The sequence below is a fragment of the Macaca nemestrina genome, chromosome 6, assembly GCF_043159975.1.
Source record: "Macaca nemestrina isolate mMacNem1 chromosome 6, mMacNem.hap1, whole genome shotgun sequence".
Taxonomy (NCBI): domain Eukaryota; kingdom Metazoa; phylum Chordata; class Mammalia; order Primates; family Cercopithecidae; genus Macaca; species Macaca nemestrina.
The window spans coordinates 41,077,806-41,101,789 of record NC_092130.1 but is presented as its reverse complement, the minus strand read 5'-3'; the positions used below and the strand labels follow the sequence as shown (position 1 = coordinate 41,101,789).

General features: G+C 45.2%; 1 protein-coding gene across 1 annotated transcript in view; it reads left to right on the top strand.

Annotated features, from left to right (window-relative positions):
• Positions 1–212: 212 nt before the first annotated feature.
• Positions 213–23,984, top strand: part of LOC105467063 (poly(A) binding protein interacting protein 2) — a 28,129-nt gene continuing 4,357 nt past the window's right edge. The window contains exons 1-3 of the mRNA XM_011716389.2: positions 213–369; positions 22,055–22,218; positions 22,862–23,041. Coding sequence (XP_011714691.1) covers positions 22,081–22,218; positions 22,862–23,041 — 318 coding nt within the window. The 5' untranslated portion in view covers positions 213–369; positions 22,055–22,080. The remainder of the gene's footprint in view (positions 370–22,054; positions 22,219–22,861; positions 23,042–23,984) is intronic.

The following is a 23,984-nucleotide window of genomic DNA, read 5'->3' as shown; positions in this document are numbered from 1 at the left end:
CCATTCCTGCCTCTCAGAGAGAACGTGCGACAGCGTTCCCGGTACACCTGGCAGGCGGCCGCAGGGGCACGCTAAAAGGCCGTTGCGCGTGCACCCGTGTGCAGCCTTGGACACAGCCTTCGAGACAGCCTTCGGGGTCGCGCGTTCTCGCGCGCGGCCTCTAGTGGCCTTGGAGGGCAGAGCTGACAGAAAAGAGGGCGGGGCTGGCGGCGACGGAAGTGAAGTCACTTCCGGGCTAGGGTGTTTGTTTGGACTGGAGAAGGGAGGCGGCGGGCGAAGCGCACGTCGAGCGGGGGAGCGGCGCTGCCTGTGGAGATCCGCGGAGGCCGACAGGATTCGTTGGCTGCCGTCCCCGCTGCTGTGCACTGGGTGAGGGGGTCCCCTCGGGCGGAGTGGCGATAGGGGTGCGGCGGTCGAGCGACAGTACGTCGGCGACGGCAGAGGGGCCTAAAGGGTTCCCTGGGTGATTGGCCACCGAGTCCCTTGCGGCCTCTGTTGTTCACTGCCTCTTTCCACCAAGTCTGAGGGATTAGCTTGGGCCGACTTCGTGTCTCTCTTCTCTGAGACATGGCCGTCGCTTTTTTTTTCATTGTCATTATTAATGATTTGGATCTCGCAGCTCTCTATCCGGGTCCTCAGTGGCGCGAGGGCTGCCGGGATAGCACTTCGCCTTATTGCCCATTCCCCCGGTCCTTTCTCCCTCCGCCGGGTACCCTTTCCCCTGCCCCCAACCACCGCCTCGGCAACAAAGCTCATTGTTTCTACCCACTTTACGCCTGCGCGTCGCCACGCGCAGCCCCTACTTGCTGCGCGTGCGCGCCTTAGCCGAGGCTGGGGTTTGGGGGGAGAGGGGCGGAGGAACTGGCAGACTCTTGGCGTCCTGGGGGAACGCTGCCACCGTCGACGGGCCTGATCAGATGATCTTCTTTCTCCCGTTTCTTTGCCATCCCGACCCCTTATTTTTGGTTGTATTGTAGCTCAGGTCCCGGAAAAAAGAACCTTTGGAATACTGGGAACCCTTACCCTAGGAGGGCGTTGAGTTAGATGAACTGTAAGGTCCTCTCACCTTTTAATAATTTTCTGTGCTTACTCTCCTTCCCCGCCACCAAAAATAAATAAGGCTTGTGGTGAACTTATGTCTTGTAAACATTTGTTGCAGCAGCCACCAGTGATATTTTTTAGTGACTCTTTTGTTTTTTTTTGAGACGGAGTCTCGCTCTGTCGCCCAGGCTGGAGTGCAGTGGCCGGATCTCAGCTCACTGCAAGCTCCGCCTCCTGGGTTCACGCCATTCTCCTGCCTCAGCCTCCCGAGTAGCTGGGACTACAGGCGCCCGCCACCTCGCCCGGCTAGTTTTTTGTATTTTTTTTAGTAGAGACGGGGTTTCACCATGTTAGCCAGGATGGTCTCGATCTCCTGACCTTGTGATCCGCCCGTCTCGGCCTCCCAAAGTGCTGGGATTACAGGCTTGAGCCACCGCGCCCGGCCTTTTAGTGACTCTTAAAAGGGGTCTTACCTGTTTCCTTTTGTTTCTCTTTTCTCTGATTTGGCACCCGTATCAACTCATAAAAACCCCAAACTCTAGAAAGAATTTGGCTTCCAATTTGCCTTGGAAGGTGTAGCAGCTGACAGCCTTTGACGTTTATTCCAACGGAAAGCAGATGCTCTTGTTGGGTGTGCTGGCTAATGTTGGAACGTGGTGGCATTGTTTTTTCAGATTTCATTAGAGCAGTTAGATCAGACGTTGGTTTATATTTTCATTAAGTCGCTTTTGAAATTTCATCTGGCATAGGTTAGGTTTGCAATAAGTAAAAGTTCTCTATAATAATTTTTAATGAGACTCCACTATTTGCTTTTGTCATTCTGTTTCCAGTTAGTGAAAGACAGGATATTTGGGGAAAATTAGTCTGTTTATACCACTTGTCAGTTGTGAACTTGAAGAAAACTGTTTTTCACCAAAAAATATCACAGGATAGGTAACTTAACAATAACTATAGAGCCCATTTGTGTTTCTTTAAGGAATGGAGGTTAGGGAATGGAGATTTCCTCTAATGATTCAAGGCTGTGCATATTGCTCCTTAGGAACTCAAATTGAGGTAATTTCACCCTCTTTGGGTCAGAATGAGTTTATAGCAGGTTTTTCCTTAAGGACTCTGCATCTTATTCAGGTTTATCCGTTTATGACTCTAGAGTGTGATGCCCCAGTTTTAGTGAAAAATTTTAAATTTATTAAATCAACACTTAGCAATTTGGTTGATACTGTGGGAGATTAAAGAATGTGGAAGGCAAGACCTCTGCCTTGTAATCTAATAACGTTTTGTGCTTTTAAAACATTTTCTTGTAATTTACATCCTGTTATTCATTCATTACCATGAAACGTGAAATGGGCAGAGCAAGTTTTTTTCTTTTTCTTTTTCTTTTTTTTTTTTTTTTTTTTTTTTTTTTTTTTTTTTTTTTTTGAGACGGAGTCTGGCTCTGTCGCCTAGGCTGGAGTGCAGTGGCGCGATCTCGGCTCACTGCAAGCTCCGCCTCCCGGGTTCACGCCATTCTCCTGCCTCAGCCTCCCGAGTAGCTGGGACTACAGGCGCCCACAACCGCGCCCGGCTAATTTTTTGTATTTTTAGTAGAGACGGGGTTTCACCGTGGTCTCGATCTCCTGACCTTGTGATCCGCCCGCCTCGGCCTCCCAAAGTGCTGGGATTACAGGCGTAAGTTTTTTTCTTTTAACTTTTTTTTTTTTTTTTTTTTTTTTTTTTGAGATGGAGTCTCACTCTCGCCAGGCTAGAGTGCTGGAGTGCAGTGGCGCAATCTCGGCTCACTGCAACCTCCGCCTCCCCGGGTTCAAGCGATTCTCCTGCCTCTGCCTCCGGAGTAGTGGGGACTACAGGCGCCCGCCACCACGCCTGGCTAATTTTTGTATTTTTAGTAGAGATGGGATTTCACCGTGTTAGCCAGGATGGTCTCGATCTCCTGACTTCGTGATCCTCCCGCCTTGGCCTCCCAACAGAGCAAGTTTTATCTTGCCTACTTGGGAATTAAGGAAATAGAAGCTTGAGAGATTATTTTTATGTAGCAAATATTTATGTAACACTTAATAATGCCAGGCATTGTTCTGATTGCTTTTACAAATATTAACTAATTTGATCCACAACATAGCTAGAAGATAGGCCCTACTATAAAATGAAGATAACAAATGAGATGTGAAGTAACTTGCCCAATGTCACATAGCTAATGATAGTCGGAATTCAAATCCACATAGTCCAGAGATTGTGTGCTGTTAACCATTATGTGGTGCTGTGTGATTTAGTGACAAGTCTAGGGTACTTTAAGGTGGTTAAGTAGCATAGCTGGGATTTGAACCTACAGTCTTCTGTGGTCTAAGGTCTTCTGACTGTGGTCTAAATTAAAGTTGTCCAAGTCTTTGCCTTTGTGATCTAGACCACCTGTTGCACAGGTGCATGAATAGTTTGCATTCGACATAGGCTAAGGTTCAGTTCCAGTAACTCCCTTTTTTCTTAATTTTTTCATTGTTTATAGAGTGGTGCTGTCCAATGATGAGGTACTGTGTGTAGTTATGAGCACTTGAGATGTGGCTAGTGTAAATGAAGAACTAAATTTTAATTAAATAGATCTATGTAGCTGATGGCCACCATATTGGAGGGGCACAAGTTTGGGGGATTTGAATTGCCTCTGCTTCCTTTATCAGTTTGTATAAATTTGGGTGACATTTCTAATGTACCGGAGCTTTTATCAGTAAGGATGATCCATCCTTGCTCTCACCTAATTACCCTTATTACACTACCATTGAGATTAGGGTAGACTGGGATTTTCCTGTGACATTGTTTCATCTCTATAAGTTTAAGATCTGTGATTTTTACCTTGTCCCTTGGTCTAGAGACCTTTAACTGCCCTAAACGTTTAATCACCGAGATAGATAATGCTAATTGTTATGTGCCAGGTTCTCTAACTAGGTAGTTATTAATTCCCATGGAACAGATGAGGAAACTGAGACTCAGGTTAAATAACTTGCCATAGTCACACAGTAAAGCAGCCTGGTTCCAGAGCCCATGGTTTTTTGTTGTTGTTTTTGAGATGGAGTCTCACTCTGTTACCCAGGCTGTAGTGCAGTGGCACAATCTCGGCTCACTGCAACCTCCGCCTCCAGGGTTCACACCATTCTCCTGCCTCAGACTCTCGAGTAGCTGGGACTACAGGCCCTATCACCACACCCAGCTAATTTTTGTTTTTGTATTTTTAGTAGAGACGGGGTTTCACTGTGTTAGCCAGGATGGTCTCGATCTCCTGACCTCGTGATCCGCCCACCTTGGCCTCCCAAAGTGCTGGGGTTACAGGTGTGAGCCACTGCCCTAGCCCAGAGCCCATGTTTTTTAATCGTTACCTTATTGCACCAAATAGTAAAACAAAAAATTCAGTGCTTTTCACAGACTTCAGTGTGGAAAACAGACCAATTGAAAAATTTTGCGATCCTCTCTAACTGCCAAAGGAAGTATGCTTAAACGTATTATATGCATAAAATACGATTAAATATATATATGCAAATAAGGTAAGGATCACAGTGGTTCAAAACAGAGTCCAAGGGAATGAGAAAAGATGGTGCCTATGGAGGTAGATTAATGAAAGAAACAGAAGAGAACTGTATTTGAATTTTAATGAGAATTCTTAAAAGATGAAACTAGTGGAGAAAGATTGTAAAACCTAAAAGATTTCTTTATTTTAAACTTCCATAGACAATGTAAAAGGACGCTGCTGGAAACCAATATGTCTTAAGAGGCATTTCAGGAGGGAAAACAGCTGAAGACACAATAAAGCCCTAAGTTGATAAATTGAAAGGGTTTGCTAACTTCCAGGCAGCAGTACTGGGAAAAAATTGCCCTTACCTAACCAAAATCTGGTGAAATGTATGAATTTAAGTGTTAAACATCTTAAGCTGTCATCTAGAACAGGATTTTTAAATTTTTACTTAGTTTTTTGAGACGGAGATTCGCTTTGTCACCAGGCTGGAGTGCAGTGGTGCAATCTTGGCTCACTGCAACCTTCGCCTCCCAAAAGTGGTTCTGCTGCCTCAGCCTCGCCAGTAGCTGGGACTATAAGCATGTGCCACCACGCCCAGCTAATTTTTGTGTTTTTAGAGATGGGGTTTCACCATGTTGACCAGGCTGGTCTCAATCTCTTGACCTCGTGATCCGCACCCCTTGGCCTCCCAAAGTGTTGGGATTACAGGTGTGAGCCACTGTGCCCGGCCTATTTTTATTTTTTTGAAATGCGGTCTCACTCTTTTGCTCAGGTTGGAATGCAGTTGCACCATCTCAGCTCACTGCAGCCTCTGCCTCCCAGGTTCAAGCAATGCTCCTGCCTCAGCCTCTTGAGTAGCTGGGACTACAGCTGTGCACCACCACACCTGGCTTATATTTTGTATTAGAAGACATGGGGTTTCACCATGTTGGCCAGGGCTGCTCTCGAGCTCCTCACCTCAAGTGATCCACCTGCCTTGGCCTCCCAAAATGCTGGGATTATAGGCATGAGCCACTGCGCCCAGCCTAGAACGGGATTTTTAAAAGGAAAGAAAATTGATTTTCTGCAACATTGAAAGTTGGAATTATTGATAATAGATTATTGACAGGAAGAGCAGATGTCTCAGAATACTTTGTTTTGTTTTGTTTTGTTTTGTTTTGTTTTTTTGAGACGGAGTCTCGCTCTGTCACCCAGGCTGGAGTACAGTGGCCAGATCTCAGCTCACTGCAAGCTCTGTCTCCCAGGTTTATGCCATTCTCCTGCCTCAGCCTCCTGAGTAGCTGGGACTACAGGCGCCCGCCACCTCGCCCGGCTAGTTTTTTTGTATTTTTAGTAGAGACAGGGTTTCACCATGTTAGCCAGGATGGTCTCGATCTCCTGACCTCGTGATCCGCCCGTCTCGGCCTCCCAAAGTGCTGGGATTACAGGCTTGAGCCACCGCGCCCGGCCTCAGAATACTGTTACAGCTATTTTTTTTTTTCCCAGCACATTTACATGGAAATACTGGTGTTACAACTTTTTTTTTTTTTTTTTTTTTTTTGAGACTATCTTGCTCTCTGTCGCCCAGGCTGGAATGCAGTGGCGTGATCTTGGCTCACTGCTACCTCCACCTCCCGGATTCAAGCGATTCTCCTGCCTCAATCTCCTGAGTAGCTGACACTACAAGTGCCTGCCACCAATACAAAAAATACTAATTTTTGTATTTTAAGTAGAGGCAGGGTTTCACCATGTTGGCCAGGCTTTTGTAGAACTTCTGACCTCAAATGATCCACCCACCTCAGCCTCCCAAAGTGGTGGGATTACAGGCCTGAGCCACTGCGCCAGGCCATACAACTAACATTTTTATTCAAACATGAAGACAAAAGATATTTTGGACACTGGCTTAGAATGATAAATCCTCAGGTATCCTTTGGAACTATTTTACAAAGATAGGAAGTTAGGGGAAGATGATGAATATAAGAAACAATTATGAGTGGCCGGCATGGTGGCAGATATCTGTAATCCCAGCACTTCAGGAGGCTGAGGTGGGCCGATCACCTGAGGTCAGGAGTTCGAGACGAGCCTGGCCAACATGGTGAAACCCCATCTCTACTAAGAATACATAAATTAGCCAGGCATGGTGTTACACGCTTGTAATCCCAGCTACTCGGGAGGCAGAGGTTGCAGTGAACCGAGATCGTGCAGCTGCACTTCAACCTGGGCAACAGAGTGAGACTCCATGTCAAAAAAAGAGAAAGAAACAATTATGAGTGATGAATTTATTTATTCTTGTTTTTGAGACAGGGTCTTGCTGTGTCACCCGGGCTGGAGTGCAGTGGCGTGATCTTGGCTCACTGCAGCCTCTGCCTCCCAAACTCAAGCAATTCTTCTGCCTTAGCCTTCTGAGTAGCTGGGACTACAAGGGAGCACCACCATGCCTAGCTATTTTTTTTTTTTTTTTTTTTTTTTTGAGACGGAGTCTTGCTCTGTTGCCCCAGCTGGAGTGCAGTGGCATGGTCTCGGCTCACTGCAAGCTCCACCTCCCGGGTTCACGCCATTCTCCTGCCTCAGCCTCCCGAGTAGCTGGGACTGCAGGTGCCCACCACAACTCCTGGCTAATTTTTTTTGTATTTTTAGTAGAGATGGGGTTTCACCGTGTTAACCAGGATGGTCTAGATCTCCTTACCCCGTGATCTGCCCGTCTTGGCCTCTCAAAGTGCTGGGATTACAAGCGTGAGCCACTGCACGCGGCCACACCAGGCTAATTTTTGTTTCCTTTTTTTTGTTTGTTTGTTTTTTTTGAGTCAGAGTTTTGCTCTTATTGCCTAGGCTGAAGTACAGGGTGCAGTCTCTGCTCACTGCAACCTCCACCTCCCAGGTTCTAGCAATTCTCTTGCCTCAGCCTCCCCAGTAGCTGGGATTACAGGTGCCCGCCACCACACCCAGCTAATTTTTGTATTTTTGGTAGAGACAGGGTTTTGCCATGTTGGCCAGGCTGGTCTTGAACTCCTGACCTCAGGTGATCTGCCCGCCTTGGCCTCCCAAAGTGCTGGGATTACAAGTGTGAGCCACCGTGCCTGTCCTGAGTGATGAATTTAGTAAAATATAAATGGATAATGTGAAGTGTCAAGTATTCAATTCAAAAATTATTTTAAAACATATAGTAAGAGAAAACCTAATAGTAGGAATCTACCAGTGCTAAATTCCACAAAACTGAAGATTGGGAGGGAAGAAGTGTGTAAGTAAAATAATTTTAAAGGGCTTGCCTTGGCTCAGAGCAGGCATTGGGTTGGGTATATTGGAGAAGGAAAGGCATTCTAAATGGGTGTAGAGAGTTGTTTTTTTTTGTTGTTTGTTTTCTCTGAGATGGAGTGTCGCTCTGTTGCAACCTGCAGCTCACTGCAACCTCGGCTTAGCTCACTGCAACCTCTGCCTCCCGGGTTCAAGCAATTCTCCTGCCTCAGTCTCCTGAGTAGCTGGGACTACAGGCATACACCACCACGCCTGGCTAATTTTTGTATTTTTAGTGGAGACCAGGTTTCACCATGTTGACCAGGATGGTCTCGATCTCCTGACCTTGTTATCCACCCGCCTCAGCCTCCCAAAGTGCTGGGTTTACAGGCATAAGCCACTGCCTCCCGCTCTTGGAGTATGTTTTTAATTGTTAGGAAAATAGTTAAAGCTATTAAGTGTAGGAAAATAAACACCATAGGAAAGAAGTAGTTAATAGAACATTTGAAAAAGCATAAGAAAAGTAAACATGAAATTATGGTGAAAGACATAAGACAAAGTATCAGTTATCAAAAATGTTAATTCCTGGCTGGGCGGGGTGTCTCTCACGCCTGTAATCCCAGCACTTTGGGAGGCTGAGGCGGGCGGATCACAAGGTCAGGAGTTCGAGACCAGCCTGGCCAACATGGTGAAACGCGGTCTTTATTAAAAATACAAAAGGCAGGCCGGGCGCGGTGGCTCAAGCCTGTAATCCCAGCACTTTGGGAGGCCGAGACGGGCGGATCACGAGGTCAGGAGATCGATACCATCCTGGCTAACACGGTGAAACCCCGTCTCTACTAAAAAGTACAAAAAACTAGCCGGGCGAGGTGGCGGGCGCCTGTAGTCCCAGCTACTCGGGAGGCTGAGGCAGGAGAATGGCGTAAACCCGGGAGGCGAAGCTTGCAGTGAGCTGAGATCCGGCCACTGCACTCCAGCCCGGGCGACAGAGCGAGACTCCGTCTCAAAAAAAAAAAACTAGCCGGGCGAGGTGGTGGGCGCCTGTAGTCCCAGCTACTCCAGAGACTGAGGCAGGAGAATGGGGTAAACCCGGGAGGCGGAGCTTGCAGTGACCTGAGATCCGGCCACTGCACTCCAGCCTGGGCGACAGAGCGAGACTCGTCTCAAAAAAAAAAAAAAAAAAAGTTAAGTATACCAATACCTGTTGACTAGGGAAGATTGTATGTAATATATTTAATATAATTCTGTTAAAATACAGAAATGCTTTATGCATGTTTATATAAACAATTATGAAAGGATACATATTAAGCTGTTAACATTGATGAATTACCTCTATGATAGGATCAGAGATGGAGAGGGAAAAAGTACATACACTTTAGACATTTGTACACCTTTTTTTTTCTTTTTTTTTTTTTTCTTTTTTTGTAGGTAGCATGTACTTTTTACATTCATCCCTGTCACTTTTTTTTTTTGAGAGATGGGGTCTTGCTCTATCACCCAGGCTGGAGTGCAGTGGTGCAATCATGGTTCAAGTAATCATCCTGTCTCAGCTTTCCAAGTAATTGGATCTACAGGTGCACACCCCCATGCCCAGCTAATTTAAAATGTTTTTTGTATAGATGGGGTTTTGGTATGTTTCCCACACTGATCTTGAATTCCTGATCCCAAGTGATCCTCCCGCATCGGCCTGCACATCAATGCTTGCATTCCTAACAAATTGATCCTAAATTTGTGCAAAGACCCCGCTGTCCAAAAATTTTCAAATGAATACTGAAAGCATAAAGTGAAAAATTACTGTTTATGTCAGATTGAGCATCCCGATTTGAAAATTTGATATCTGAACTGTTCCAAAGTCCAGAACTTTTTGAATGCCAACATGACACAGAATTTCAGATTTGGGATGCTCAACTGCAAGTATAATACAGTATTCCAAAATCTGAAAAAAACCCAAAACACTTCTGGTTCTAAGCATTTTGGGTAAGAGGTACTCCATACTTCTTTTGTGATTTTCACTAGGAAAATCTGATTTACATATATTTTAATGACTACTAGATACATTAAACTAGTCTTTCTGAGTTAGTCTTGCTGTGTTATCAAAACGTGTTATCTCCTTTGCATGAGATTAATACTGATCTTTTTTATTTTTGATACATTTTCTGACAGTTTTAGGGTTTTAAAGCATAATATGCCTTGAAACAAATACAGGATGTAAGAAACCTGGGGAAAAATTATTGGCTTTCTCGGTTAATTCCTGCCAGTTTTTTTTTTGTTTTTTTGTTTTGTTTTGTTTTGTTTTTGAGACGGAGTTTTGCCTTTTTTTCCCCAGGCTGGAATGCAATGGAGCGATCTCGGCTCACCGCAAACTCAGCCTCCTGGGTTCAAGTGATTCTCCTGCCTCAATCTCCCGAGTAGTTGTGATTACAGGCATGCACCACCACACCCGACTAATTTTGTGTTTTTAGTAGAGATGGGGTTTCTCCATGTTGGTCAGGCTGGTCTCAAACTCCTGACCTCAGGTGATCTGCCTGCCTCAGCCTCCTGAAGTGCTGGGATTAGAGACGTGGGCCACCATGCCCAGCCTGCCTGCCAGTGGTATAGCAGGTCAGAATGAGGCATGAGCCAAAGATAAGATAGTAACACATGAGGTCGGGCATGGTAGCTCACGCCTGTCTGTAATCCAGCACTTTGAGAGGCCAAAGCGGGTGGATCACCTGAGATTGGGAGTTTTGAGACCGGCCTGACCAACGTGGAGAAACCTCCGTCTCTACTAAAATTACAAAATTAGCCGGGCATTGTGGCGCATTCCTGTAATCCCAGCGACTCGGGAGGCTGAGGCAGGAGAATCCCTTGAACCCGGGAGGTGGAGGTTGTGGTGAGCTGAGATCGCACCATTGCACTCCAGCCTGGGCAACAAGAGCGAAACTCCGTCTCAAAAAAAACAAAAGTAACAGATGACTATAGTCGACTTCTCAGTTTTGTGTTTTTGTTTTCCTCTGTGACTTATTTGTACTAGAGTTTGTTTTTTTACTATATTGTTAAGTCATTACGTGCTTTTGGTCCTTAAAGGTCATTCAAGCAAATTAGTTCCTCCTTTTGTGTGTCCAGCATTTCTTCTAAGTTTTAATTATTTTTGTTCTGGAGAAAGGCATTCTCTCAGCCAGGGAAGACCCTCAACATATATAGGTTTGAGTTCATTGACTCTTGGGATATTGAAGCCATTTGTTTCTGGCTTTTTCTGAATAGGATGATAATATACCCCAGCTGTTGTACACATTTTTATTGTGTATTATTTTCTTAAGGGTTACCCTGGAGATTATAATTAACATCTTAGTTTGTAACAATTCAGTTTCCGTTAATATCAGCTTAGTTTCAAGTGTATCCAAAAGACTATAGCTTAGTGTCCCCCACCATTATTACATTTGTAATTACAAAATAATTACATGTATTTTGTAATTTGTTACTACAAAATACATGTTTATACATTGTATGCCCTTTAACATAGATTTATAATTCTTGTATTACGCATTTGTCTTTTTGTGTGTGTGTGTGAGACAGAGTCTCAATGTTGTTGGCCTGGGATGGAGTGCAGTGGCACTGTCTCGGCTCACTGTACCCTCTGCCTCCTGGGTTCCAGCAGTTCTCCTGCCTCAGTCTCCCGAGTAGCTGAGATTACAGGTGCCTGCCACCATACCCACCTAATTTTTTTGTATTTTTAGTAGAGACGGGGTTTCGCCATATTGGCCAGGCTGGTCTCGATCTCCTGACCTCAGGTGATTCACCTACTTCGGCCTCCCAAAGTACTGGGATTACAGGCATGAGCCACTGTGCCCAGCCTTGTCTTTTAAATAATGTAGAAAGAAAGAGGAGTAATAAGCCAAAATATGTTATTACAGACTTTTGTGTCTACCTGTATAAGTTACTTTTACTGGCATTTTAACTTTGTGTGGATTCAGTTTAATGTCTATTGAGTTCTTTCAGCCTGCACGACTCACTTTAGCTTTTCTTATAGGACGGGTCTACTAGTGACAAACTCTGTCCATTTTTGCTTATCTGGGAATGACTTAATTTCTCCTTCATTTTTGAAAGGGTAGTTTTGCCAGATAAAGAATTCTTGGTTCGATTGTTTTTCTTTCAGCATTTTGAATATGTTACCTTCTGACCTCCATGGTTTCTGGTGAGAAATCAGCTGTTAATCTTATTGAGGATCCCTTGTATGTAATGAGTTGCTTCTCTTGATGTTTTCAAGATGCCCTCTTTGTCTTTCAACAATTCAATTGTATTGTGTATTGGTATGGGTCATATTGAATTTATCCTACTTGGGGTTAATTGGGCTTCTTAGATACATAGATTTGTGTCTTTTTATCAAATTTGGGGAGTTTTAGGCTGTTATCTCTTCAAATGTTTCTGACCTATTCTCTTCTGGGAATTCCATTATATAAATTTTGGCACAGTCAGGCCGGGCGCGGTGGCTCAAGCCTGTAATCCCAGCACTTTGGGAGGCCGAGACGGGCGGATCACGAGGTCAGGAGATCGAGACCATCCTGGCTAACACGGTGAAACCCCGTCTCTACTAAAAAATACAAAAAACTAGCCGGGCGCGGTGGCGGGCGCCTGTAGTCCCAACTACTCGGGAGGCTGAGGCAGGAGAATGGCGTGAACCTGGGAGGCGGAGCTTGCAGTGAGCTGAGATCCGGCCACTGCACTCCAGCCTGGGCGGCAGAGCGAGACTCCGTCTCAAAAAATAAAAAATAAAAAAAATAAATTTTGGCACAGTCGATGTCTCCTGGGTCTCTCAACGTTCTGTTCATTTTTCTTCATTTCCTCATTCTGCTTCTCAGACTGGATAAATCTCAATTGACCTTTCCTTAAATTCGCTGATTCTTTTTTCTCCCTGCTCATATCTGCTGTTGAACCCCTCTAGTAAATTTTTCATTTCAGTTGTACCTTTTTTTTTTTTTTTAAGATGGAGTCTTGCTCTGTTGCCCAGGCTGGAGTGCAGTGGCATGGTCTCAGCTCACTATGACTTCCAACCTCCACCTCCTGGTTCAAGCGATACTCCTGGCTCAGCCTCCTGAGTAGCTGGGAGTACAGGCATGTGCTACCACATCTGACTAAATTTTGGACTTTTAGTAGAAACGGGGTTTCACTATGTTGGCCAGGCTGGTCTTGAACTCCTGACCTTGTGATCCTCCTACCTCGGCCTCCCAGAGTCCCAAAGTGCTGGGATTACAGGTATGAGCCACCACGACTGGCCCAGTTGTACTTTTAAACTCTAGAATTTCTATTTGTCTTTTTTTTTTTTTTTTTTTTATAATTTTACTTACTTATTTATTTATTTATTTTGGAGACAGAGTTTTCACTCTTGTTGCCTTGCCCAGGCTGGAGTGCAGTGGTACGATCTCTGCTCACTGCAATGTCCACTTCTTGGGTACAAACTATTCTCCTGCCTCAGCCTCCCAAGTAGTTGGGATTACAGGCACTCACCCCCATGTCCGGCTAAATTTTTTGAATTTTTAGTAGAGACGGGGTTTCACCATGTTGTCCAGGCTGGTCTCGAACTCCTGACGTAAGGTATCTGCCTGCCTTGGCCTCTCAAAGTGCTGGGATTACAGGCGTGAGCCACCGCAGCCCATTATTTGTCTCTATTGATATTCTCTATTTGGTGAGACATCATTCTATGGTTCCTTTTATTTTTTTCTACATGGTTTCCTTTAGCTCTTTTAACGTATTTAATATACTTGATTTGAAGTCTTTGGCCAGGCACAGTGGCACTTTGGGAGGCTGATGCAGGCAGATCACCTGAGGTCAGGAGTTCGAGACCAGCCTGGCCAACATGGTGAAACCCCGTCTCTACTAAAATAATACAAAAATTAGCTGGGTGTGGTGGCAGGCGCCTGTAATCCCAGCTACTTGGGAGGCTGAGGAAGGAGAATCGCTTGAACCTGGGAGGCGGAGGTTGCAGTGAGCCAAAATCAAGCCACTGCACTCCAGCCTGGGCAACACAGGGAGACTCTGTCTCAAAAAATAAATAAATAAATAAATAGGCTGGGTGCGGTGGCTCACACCTGTAATCCCAGCACTTTGGGAGGCACCTGAGATCAGGAGTTTGAGACCAGGCTGGTCAACATGGTGAAAACCCCGTCTCTACTAAAAACTACAAAAATTAGCCAGACATGGTTGTGGATGCCTGTGATCCCAGCTACTTGGCAGGTTGAGGCAGGAGAATCACTTGAACCCAGGGGGCAATGAACTTGAGATCATGCCATTGCACTTCAGCCTGGGTGACAAAGCAAAACTCTGTCTCAAAAACAATACATTAAATAAATAAAGTCGGCCGGTCATGGTGGCTCATGCCTGTAATACCAGCACTTTGGGAGGCCGAGGCAGGCAGATCACGAGGTCAGGAGTTCAAGACTAGCCTGACCGGCTGGGCGCAGTGGCTCACGCCTGTAATCCCAGCACTTTGGGAGGCCGAGACGGGCGGATCACGAGGTCAGGAGATCGAGACCATCCTGGCTAACACGGTGAAACCCCGTCTCTACTAAAAATACAAAAAACTAGCCGGGCGAGGTGGCGCGCGCCTGTAGTCCCAGCTACTCGGGAGGCTGAGGCAGGAGAATGGCGTAAACCCGGGAGGCGGAGCTTGCAGTGAGTTGAGATCCGGCCACTGCACTCCAGCCTGGGCGACAGAGCCAGACTCGTCTCAAAAAAAAAAAAAAAAAAGAAAAAAAAAAAAGACTAGCCTGACCAACATGGCAAAACCCCATCGCTACTAAAAATACAAAAATTAGCCAGGCGTGGTGGCGTGCACCTGTAATCCCAGCTACTCGGGAGGCTGAGGCAGGAGAATCACTTGAACCCAGGAGGTGGAGGTTGCAGTGAGCCAAGATCACGCCATTGTACGCCAAGCCTGAGCAAAAAAAGCAAAAAACTCGTCCTCAAAAATAATAAATAAATAAAGTCTTTGTCTAATCTAATATCTGGGCTCCCTTGGGGACAGTTTCTATTAATTTATTTTTTGCCTGTGTATGAGTCATACTTTTTCTTTGCATGTTTTATACTTTTTGTTGAAAATGACATTGTGGGCTGGGCACGGTGACTCATGCCTGTAATCCCAACACTTTGAGAGAGAGGCCAAGGTGGGTGGAGTATTTGATGTCAGGAGTTCGAGACCAGCCTAGCCAACATGGTGAAACCCCGTCTCTACTAAAAATATACAGAAAATTAGCCAGGTGTGCTGGCATGCGCCTCTGGTCCCAGCGACTCTGGATGCTGAGGCAGGAGAATCACTTGAACCTGGGAGGTGGAGGTTGCAATGAGCTGAGATCGAGCCACTGCACTTCAGCCTGAGTGACAGTGCAAGACTCCGTCTCAAAAAAAAAAAAAAAAGGAAAAAAAATGACATTTTGAATGATATAATGTGGCGATTCTGGAAATTAGATTCTCCCCAGGTTTGTTGCCACTTATTGTAGTTGTCATTTTAGTACCTTTTCTGAAAGAGTTTAGTAAAATTTGTATTCTTTTTGTGTGTGTGGCCTTTGAAGTCTCTCTTCCATTAGCTTAGTGGTCAGCTAGTAATTTGACAGATTTTTTAAAATGCCTTGAAGCAAAAAGCAACTCCCCTAGTCTTGGCGTATGGGTCCTGTGGATGTGTTGAGGCACACCTTCAACAACTCTGCCTTTGCCTTCACTTGCTGCATGGGCAGAGCCTGAAATTCAGCCAGAGGTGAAAACTTAGGGCATTTTCAGGTCTTTTCTGAATATCTGCTTAGCACTGACATGCCCATGGCTTTCTAGGACTACCAGAATATGTGGGAGCTTTTCAAAGCTCTTACTCTCAAAGCATCTCCTTCACCAGCCTTTCTTCCCAGGCTTTTTACTGTGTTGATTGTTTGCCCTGTTATTGCTACTATATTTACCCTTAACTGTTATTGACAAATATGTGTGCTACTGCCCCATCCCACTCCCCACAGCAAACTCTTGAGCCAGTCCTTCAGGGAGCCAGGTCAAAACAACCAGAGTTCTTTGTTAATATTATATTGCAGCCAGGCGCTGTGGCTCACGCCTGTAATCCAAACACCCTGGGAGCTTGAGGCTGGCGGATCACGAGGTCAAGAGATCGAGACCATCCTGGCCAACAAGGTGAAACCACGTCTGTACTAAAAATACAAGCATTAGCTGGGCGCAGTGGCGCGTGCCTGTAGTCCCAGCTACTCGTGAGGCTGAGGAAGGAGAATCACTTGAACCTGGGAGGCAGAGGTTGCAGTGAGCTGAGATTATGCCACTACACCCCAGCCTGGGCAACAGAGCAAGACTCCGTCTCAAAAAAAATAAAAATAATATTTATATTGCTACCTCCAACTTGTACCAAGAACACAGGCTGTCGTCTTCAAGGCTTACCAGGCTCCAAGTGGGAGATGGCACCAGGGTAGTTTAAAATACCACAGAGGTATTTTACCAGAATTGAACTTTTTTTTTTTTCTTAAGCATTTCTTTGGAAGTTTATCGTTGCATTGGCAGTTCTTTTTAGTAGTTTTGTAGAGATAGGGGTCTCGCTATGTTGCCCCTGCTGGTTTTGAACAGCTGGGTCTGGAGATCCACCTCAGACTCCCAAAGTGCTGGGCCCTGGTGCATGTTTTAGAGTCAGGCTACTTGACTTGAATTTCAACTCCACTGTTCAGTAGTTGTGTAACCTGGAACAAGTTATTTAAGACTTAGTTCTTTGTCATGGAAATGAATTTGGCCATAATCCCTACAACCACAGGACTTTTGTGAGTATTAAATAGATGATGACTGTAAGGCTCTTAAATACAATACTATTGTTGAATATGTGTTTACTTTTTAAGAAAAATGTATACAATATTAGCAGTGCTTACTTTTGGGAAAAGGATTTGGAGTGAGGATTGTGTCTGGTGGTAGGGAGGGAGTCAGCCACCTTTTTTGCTCATTGTTTCTGTCACAGTTGAAAATGTATAGCTGAGGCCCGGAGTGGTGGCTCACGCCTGTAATCCCAGCACTTTGGGAGGCAGAGGCGGGCGGATCACGAGGTCAGGAGTTCGAGATCAGCCTGACCAACATGATGAAACCCCGCCTCTACTAAAAATACATAACTTAGCAGGGCGTGGTGCATGCCTGTAATCCCAGCTACTCAGGAGGCTGAGGCAGGAGAATCACTTGAACCAGGGAGGCGGAAGTTGCAGTGAGCCGAGATCGTGCCACTGCACTCCAGCCTGGGTGACAGAGTGAGACTCCATCTCAAAAAAAAAAAAAAGAAAATGTATAGCTAAAAGACTGACTAGCATTGAACACACTGGGTTCAAGAGAACTGAAAACATGCTCATATAAAAACTTGTACATAAATAGCGATAACAGCAATATTTATAGCCAGAAAGTGGAAACAACCGCAGATGTTCATTAATCACAGTAAATAAACAAAATGTGTATCTCCATATAATGGAATATTATTTGCAATTAAAAGGAATGAAATGCTGATACCTGCTACAACATAGGTGAACCTTGAAAACATTGTAGTAAGTGAAAGAAGCCAGACATGAGAAGAGGACACATATTTTATGATTCCATTTATATGCAATGTTCAGAATAGGCAAATCTATAGAGACAGACAGTAGACTGACTAGTGGTTGCCTGCTGTTGGGGGCCTTGGGAAATAGTGACTACAGATGGGTATGGAGTTTCTTTTTGGGGTGGCAAAAATGTTCTGGAATTAGGTAGTGGTGGTGGTTTTAAAACCACTGAATCAAACACTTTAAAATAGTAAATTCTTTTTTTGAGATGAGGTCTTGCTCTGTTGCCCAGGCTGGAATGCAGTGGTGTGCGATCATGGCTGTCTGCAGCCTTAACCTCGGGCTCATGTGATCCTCCCACCTCACCCTCTTGAGTATCTGGGACCACAGGCGTAAACCACCACACCCAGCTAATTTTTTTTTTTAAGACAGAGTCTCACTCTGTCTCCCAGGCTGGAGAGTGCAGTGGCACAATCTTGGCACACTGCAACCTCCACCTCCCAGGTTCAAGTGATTCTCCTGCCTCAGCCTCCCCAGTAGCTGGGATTACAGGCATGCGCCACCACATCCAGCTAATTATTAGTAGACGGGGTTTCACCATATTGGCCAGGCTGGTCTTGAACTCCTGACCTCGTGATCCGCCCGCCTTGGCCTCCCAAAGTGCTGGGATTACAGGCGTGAGCCACCACACCTAGCCGCCTTTTTTTCTTTAGAGGAACTGATTATTTAGTTAAGACTTGCTATCAAAACAGTTTTTCATCCAAGTTTAATGATAAAAATAATATTCATTGTCTTTTTTCTGTCTTGTCTGCTAAAGTGCCTCAATTTCCTAACAAATCATACTATCATTTTCTTTTCTTTTTTTTCTTTTTGACACAGTCTCGCTCTGTCACCCAGGCTGGAGTGCAATGGTGCAATCTTGGCTCACTGCAACCTCCACCTCCCGGGATCAAGCGATTCTCCTGCCTCGGCCTTCCGAGTAGCTGGGATTACAGGCATGCGCCACCATGTCCAGCTGATTTTTGTATTTTTTTAGAAGAGACAGAGTTTCACCCTGTTGGTCAGGCTGGTCTTGAACTCCTGACCTCGTGATCCACCCACCTTGGCCTCCCAAAGTGCTGGGATTAGAGGCGTGAGCCACTGCGCCCAGCCTCATGTTTTCTTTCTACCATCACCGTAGCACATAACTCTGAGTCTGTTTCTGCCTTTCTTTTGTTTCGTTGCATTGTTGTTTTTCGAGACAGGGTCTTGCTCTGCCGCCCAGGCTGGAGTGCAGTGGCACTATCTCAGCTCACTGCCACCTTTACCTCCCAGGCTCAGGAGATCCTCCTACCTTGGCCTCCCAAGTGGGACTGCAGGCATGCACCACTGACCTGGCTTTGCCATATTGCCCAGGCTGGTCTCAAACTCCTGGGCTCAAGCAATCCACCCCTGTCAACCTCCCAAAGTGCTGGGATTACAGGCAGGAGCCGTGCCCAGCTTGTTTCTGTCTGCCTTTCTTTTTTTCTTTTTTTTTTTTTTCTTTTTTGGAGACAGGGTCTTGCTTTATTGCCCAGGCTGAAATGCCGTGGTGTGATCTCGCCTCTCTGCAACCTCTGCCTTCCAGGTTCCAGTGATTCTCTTGCCTCAGCCTCCCAGATAGTTGGGATTATAGGCATGCACCACCACATCCAGCTAATTTTTTGTATTTGTAGTACATAGATGGGGTTCACTATGTTGCCCAAGCTGGTTTCGAACTCTTGGGCTCAAGCAATCCGGCTGCTTTGGCCTCCCAAAATGCTGGAATTACTGGAGTAAGCCACAGAGCCCGGCCTGCGTTTCTTTTGTAGACATACATATTATAGCTAGGACAGAAGTTCCCAGAAATTTTTAGTTGATGACCTCTCAACAATTAAAATTTTCACCACTGTGATCCTATTGTCATTCGTATCTAGTATTTGTCATATTACATGAACAGCTCTGGATTTTTATTACGCTTATGTCCTCTTAAGGGTAAATCCATAAAATTTAAAGGGCCAGGCAACACACATAGGACTAGTCTTTTCCCTGAAATGTATCCCAAAGGGAAAAAAAATACATATATTTCCAGTAGGAGATTTTAGATTTAGTATTTTACTTGATTATGATAAATTTGAACTAAGCAGACCTCATTAGACCTTTGGCACAAGTCACAATACTGCTTGAGTTTATGTACAGGTGAATTGTTTTATGTAAACCTATTTTTAGCGATTTCAAACTTAATGAATTGGAATATTTTAGAATGTGAAACCTTGTGCTTCAAATATTTAGCCTGCAATGTATCAATTAGGTTAGATCATGTTATCAGCTATTGAGTAGTATAAGACATCAGGCTTGTATTTGATACAACTTATACTCAGATGAAAAGATACTGGACTGGGCTGGGCGCGATGGCTCATGCATGTAATCCCAGCACTTTGGGAGGCCGAGACAGGTGGATCATTTGAGGTCTTGAGTTCAAGACTAGCCTGGCCAACATGGTGAAACCCAGTCTCTACAAAAATACAAAAGTTAGCTGGGTGATAATGGCACACGCCTCTAATCCCAGCTACTCTGGAGGCTGAGGCAGGAGAATTGCTTGAGCCTGGGAGGCGGAGGTTGCTGCACTCCAGTCTAGGTGACACAATGAGACCCTGTCTCAAAAAAAAAAAAAAGATACTAGATGCCTGAAACTCACTGTACAGTGAGGAAATCCAGACATGGCAGAACTTGACATGGACCTAGAGAAAAAGCAGACACAGAATGGGCTATGAAGGAGAGATCAGAACTATACCTGAAGAACCTGAGAGGTTATTAAAAATCTGTTAGTTTTAGGCCAGGCATGGTGGCTCACGTGTGTAATCCCAGCACTTTGGGAGGCCAAGGCGGGCAGATCACGAGGTCAGGAGATCGAGACCATCCTGGCTAACACAGTGAAAACCCGTCTCTACTAAAACAGTACAAAAAATTAGCCGGGCCTGGTGGCAGACGCCTGTAGTCCCAGCTACTCGGGAGGCTGAGGCAGGAGAATGGCGTGAACCTGGGAGGCAGAGCTTGCAGTGAGCCAAGATCGCACCACTGCACTCCAGCCTGGGCGACAGAGCAAGACTCTGTCTCAAAAAAAAAATCTGTTTTCACTTTCAATCCCTGGACTTTTTGAAGTCAGTTTTTAAAAATTGAATTTGCTCTTCATCATTTAATCACTTGATGACTTGATGCCTCAGTCTTCCAGACTGTGTTTGGCGGCGGTGGCGGCGGCGGCGGTGGTGGTGGTGGTTGTTTGAGGTGGAGTTTCACTCTGTTGCCTGGGCTGGAGTGCAGTGGTGCGATCTCGGCTCACTGCAACCTCCACCTCCTGGGTTCAAGTGATTCTCCCACCTCAGCCTCCTGAGTAGCTGGGACTACAGGCATGTGCCACCATGCCCAGCTAATTTTTTCATTTTTAGTTTTTTTTTTTTTTTTTTTTTTTTTTGAGATGGAGTTTCACTCTTTTTGCCCAGGCTGGAGTGCAATGGCTTGATCTCGGCTCACCACAACGTCTGCCTCCCAGGTTCAAGCGATTCTCCTGCCTCAGCCTCCCGAGTAGCTGGGATTACAGGCATGCACCACCACCCCAGCTAATTTTGTAGTTTTAGTAGAGACGGGGATTCCCCGTGTTGGTCAAGCTGGTCTTGAACTCCCGACCTCAGGTGATCCACCCGCCTCGGCCTCCCAAAGTGCTGTGATTACAGGCATGAGCCACTGCCCCTGACCTTTTTTATATTTTTAGTAGAGACAGGGTTTCACCATGTTAGGCTGGTCTCAAACTCCTGACCTTAAATGATTCACCTGCCCAGGCCTCCCAAAGTGTCGGAATTATAGACATGAGCCACTGTGCCCGGCTGACCATGCTTGCTTTATAAAGCAAGTGATATGTAATATAAAATATAAATTGGATGGTTTGGAGAGTCCCATGTAAGCAACTGATGTACTTCATTTACTGTTATCAGAAAACATTAGATGTGGCCAGGCACGGTGGTGCACACCTGTAATCCCAGCACTTTGGGAGGCCAAGGCAGGCAGATCATCTGAGGTCAGGAGTTCAAGACCAGCCTGGCCAACGTGGTGAAACTCCATCTCTACTAAAGATACAAAAAATTAGCTGGGCATGGTAGCACGTGCCTGTAATCCCAGCTACTTGGGAGGCTGGGGTGGGAGAATTGCTTAAACCTGGGCAGTTGAGGTGGCAATGAACCAAGATCATGCCAGTGCATTCCAGCCTTGGTGACAGAGTGAAACTCCATCTCAAAAAAAAAAAAAAAACAACAAAAAGGAAAACATTAGATGTTTTAGCTGTCCTCTCCTATTAAAACATTAAAATCATTTGGAAAAAAATATGAAGCTTTCCAATTGTGCAACTTACCGTGTATCATCTGCCTCTAACACCTATTCATGATGCCTGCTAATAAACAGATGCTCATTAAGAACTGAAAGAATCAGCTGGGCCCGGTGGCGCATGCATATAATCCCAGCACTTTGAGAGGTTGAGGTGGGGAGGATCACTTGAGCCCAGAAATTCGAGACCAGCCTGGGTAACACAGACCTTGTTTCTACAAAAAATAAAAATTCAGCTGGGTGGTGTGGTGGTGCACACCTGTAGTCCCAGTTACTTGGGAGGCTGAGGCAAGAGATCAAGGCTGTGGTGAGCCATGATCACACCACTACACTCCAGCCTGGATGGAGTGAAACCTTGTCTCAAAAAGAAAAAACCCTGAATAAATAAGTAAATTAACTGTGTTGTTGTTCTTTTAAGGTTAAAAACGACAACCAACATCAGCCATGAAAGATCCAAGTCGCAGCAGTACTAGCCCAAGCATCATCAATGAAGATGTGATTATTAACGGTCATTCTCATGAAGATGACAATCCATTTGCAGAGTACATGTGGATGGAAAATGAAGAAGAATTCAACAGACAAGTTAGTTTTTTGTACAAACATGTTCTTTTTCATAGTCCATTCCGGCCCTCAATATGATTGTACTTGTCCGTGAAATGTGTTTATCTTGTCCTTTATGTATGAAGTATGTAGACTGATGTGCCACCACTCCTACTTATTTGGCTGCTGATTACTACCAGGCTTAACTGCTTATGGAAATAACCTGGGGAGCTTGTTTCAGGGTCCCACCCTAGAGATTCTGAATCAGGAGGATGAGGGTGGAGCCTGGAAAACTTTTTCAAAGCTCCCAGATGGTTCCAGTGAGCAATCAGATTTGGAAACCACTGCCTTACGCCAGTCAGATACGCCTGTCAGATTGCTGTGAAAGTCAAGAGAATTTAGGAGTCAGGAGTAGACAGGCACAGAAAAAAGAGACAGGCATCTCTTTTTACTTCTTCCCTGCCACTCTCAATGGAAAAAAGAATGTTCTACTAATAAAAGTAAAAACAGAAAAACCCTAAACAGATCTTCGCAGGTCATTATGGTAAGCATTTTTTTTCCTTAGCACAGAAGCAGAAAAGAAAGTGTGACCTTGTGCCTTTAAATGGTTTAGTTCAAGATATTTTAAGCCATTCCTAGTGATATCTACCAAGTGTGCTACAAATTATCTTTATTATAAATCTAGATAGAAGAGGAGTTATGGGAAGAAGAATTTATTGAACGCTGTTTCCAAGAAATGCTGGAAGAGGAAGAAGAGCATGAATGGTTTATTCCAGCTCGAGATCTCCCACAAACTATGGACCAAATCCAAGACCAGTTTAATGACCTTGTTATCAGTGATGGCTCTTCTCTGGAAGATCTTGTGGTAAAAACTTATTTTTCATCTTTTAAGACCTAGTGCAACTTTTGCATAAGTGGAAAAGCCAGTTCCCATCTATTTAAGAATTCTGCATCTTCTTCCCCTTCAGAAATTGTGCTGCTTCTGGCTGGGCGTGGTGACTCACGCCTGTAATCCCAGCACTTTGGGAGGCCGAGGCAGGTGGTTGACTTGAGGTCAGGAGTTTGAGACCAGCCTGACCAACATGGAGAAACCCCATCTCTACTAAAAATGCAAAATTAGCCGGGCATGGTAGCACATGCCTGTGATCCCAGCTACTCAAGAGGCTGAGGCAGGAGAATCTCTTGAACCTGGCAGATGGAAGTTGCGGTGAGCCGAGGTCGTACCATTGCACTCCAGCCTGGGCAACAAGAGCGAAACTCCATTAAAAAAAATAAATAAAAAATATAAAAATTGGCCGGGAATGGTGGCTCATGCCTTTAATCCCAGCACTTTGGGAGGCTGAGGTGGGTGGATCACCTGAGGTTGGGAGTTCAAGACCAGCCTGGCCAACATAGTGAAACCCCATCTCTACTAAAAATACAAAAATTAGCTGAGTTGGTGGTGCATGCCTGTAATTTCAGCTACTCAGGAGGCTGAGGCAGGAGAATTACTTGAACCTGGGAGGCGGAGGTTGCAGTGAGTGGAGATTGCACCATTGCACTCCAGCCTGGGCAACAGAGTGACTCTTGACTCAAAAAAAAAAAAAAAGAAAAAAAAAATACAAAAATTAGCTGGACATGGTGGCAGGCACCTGTAGTTCCAGCGACTTGGGAGGCTGAGGCAGGAGAATTGCTTCAACCTGGAAGGCAGAGGTTGCAGTGATCCGAGATCGCGCCACTACACTCCAGCCTGGGTGACAGAATAAGACTCTGTCTCAAAAAAAAAAAAAAAAAAGGAAAAAGAAATTGTGCTGCTTTTTACGATGGAA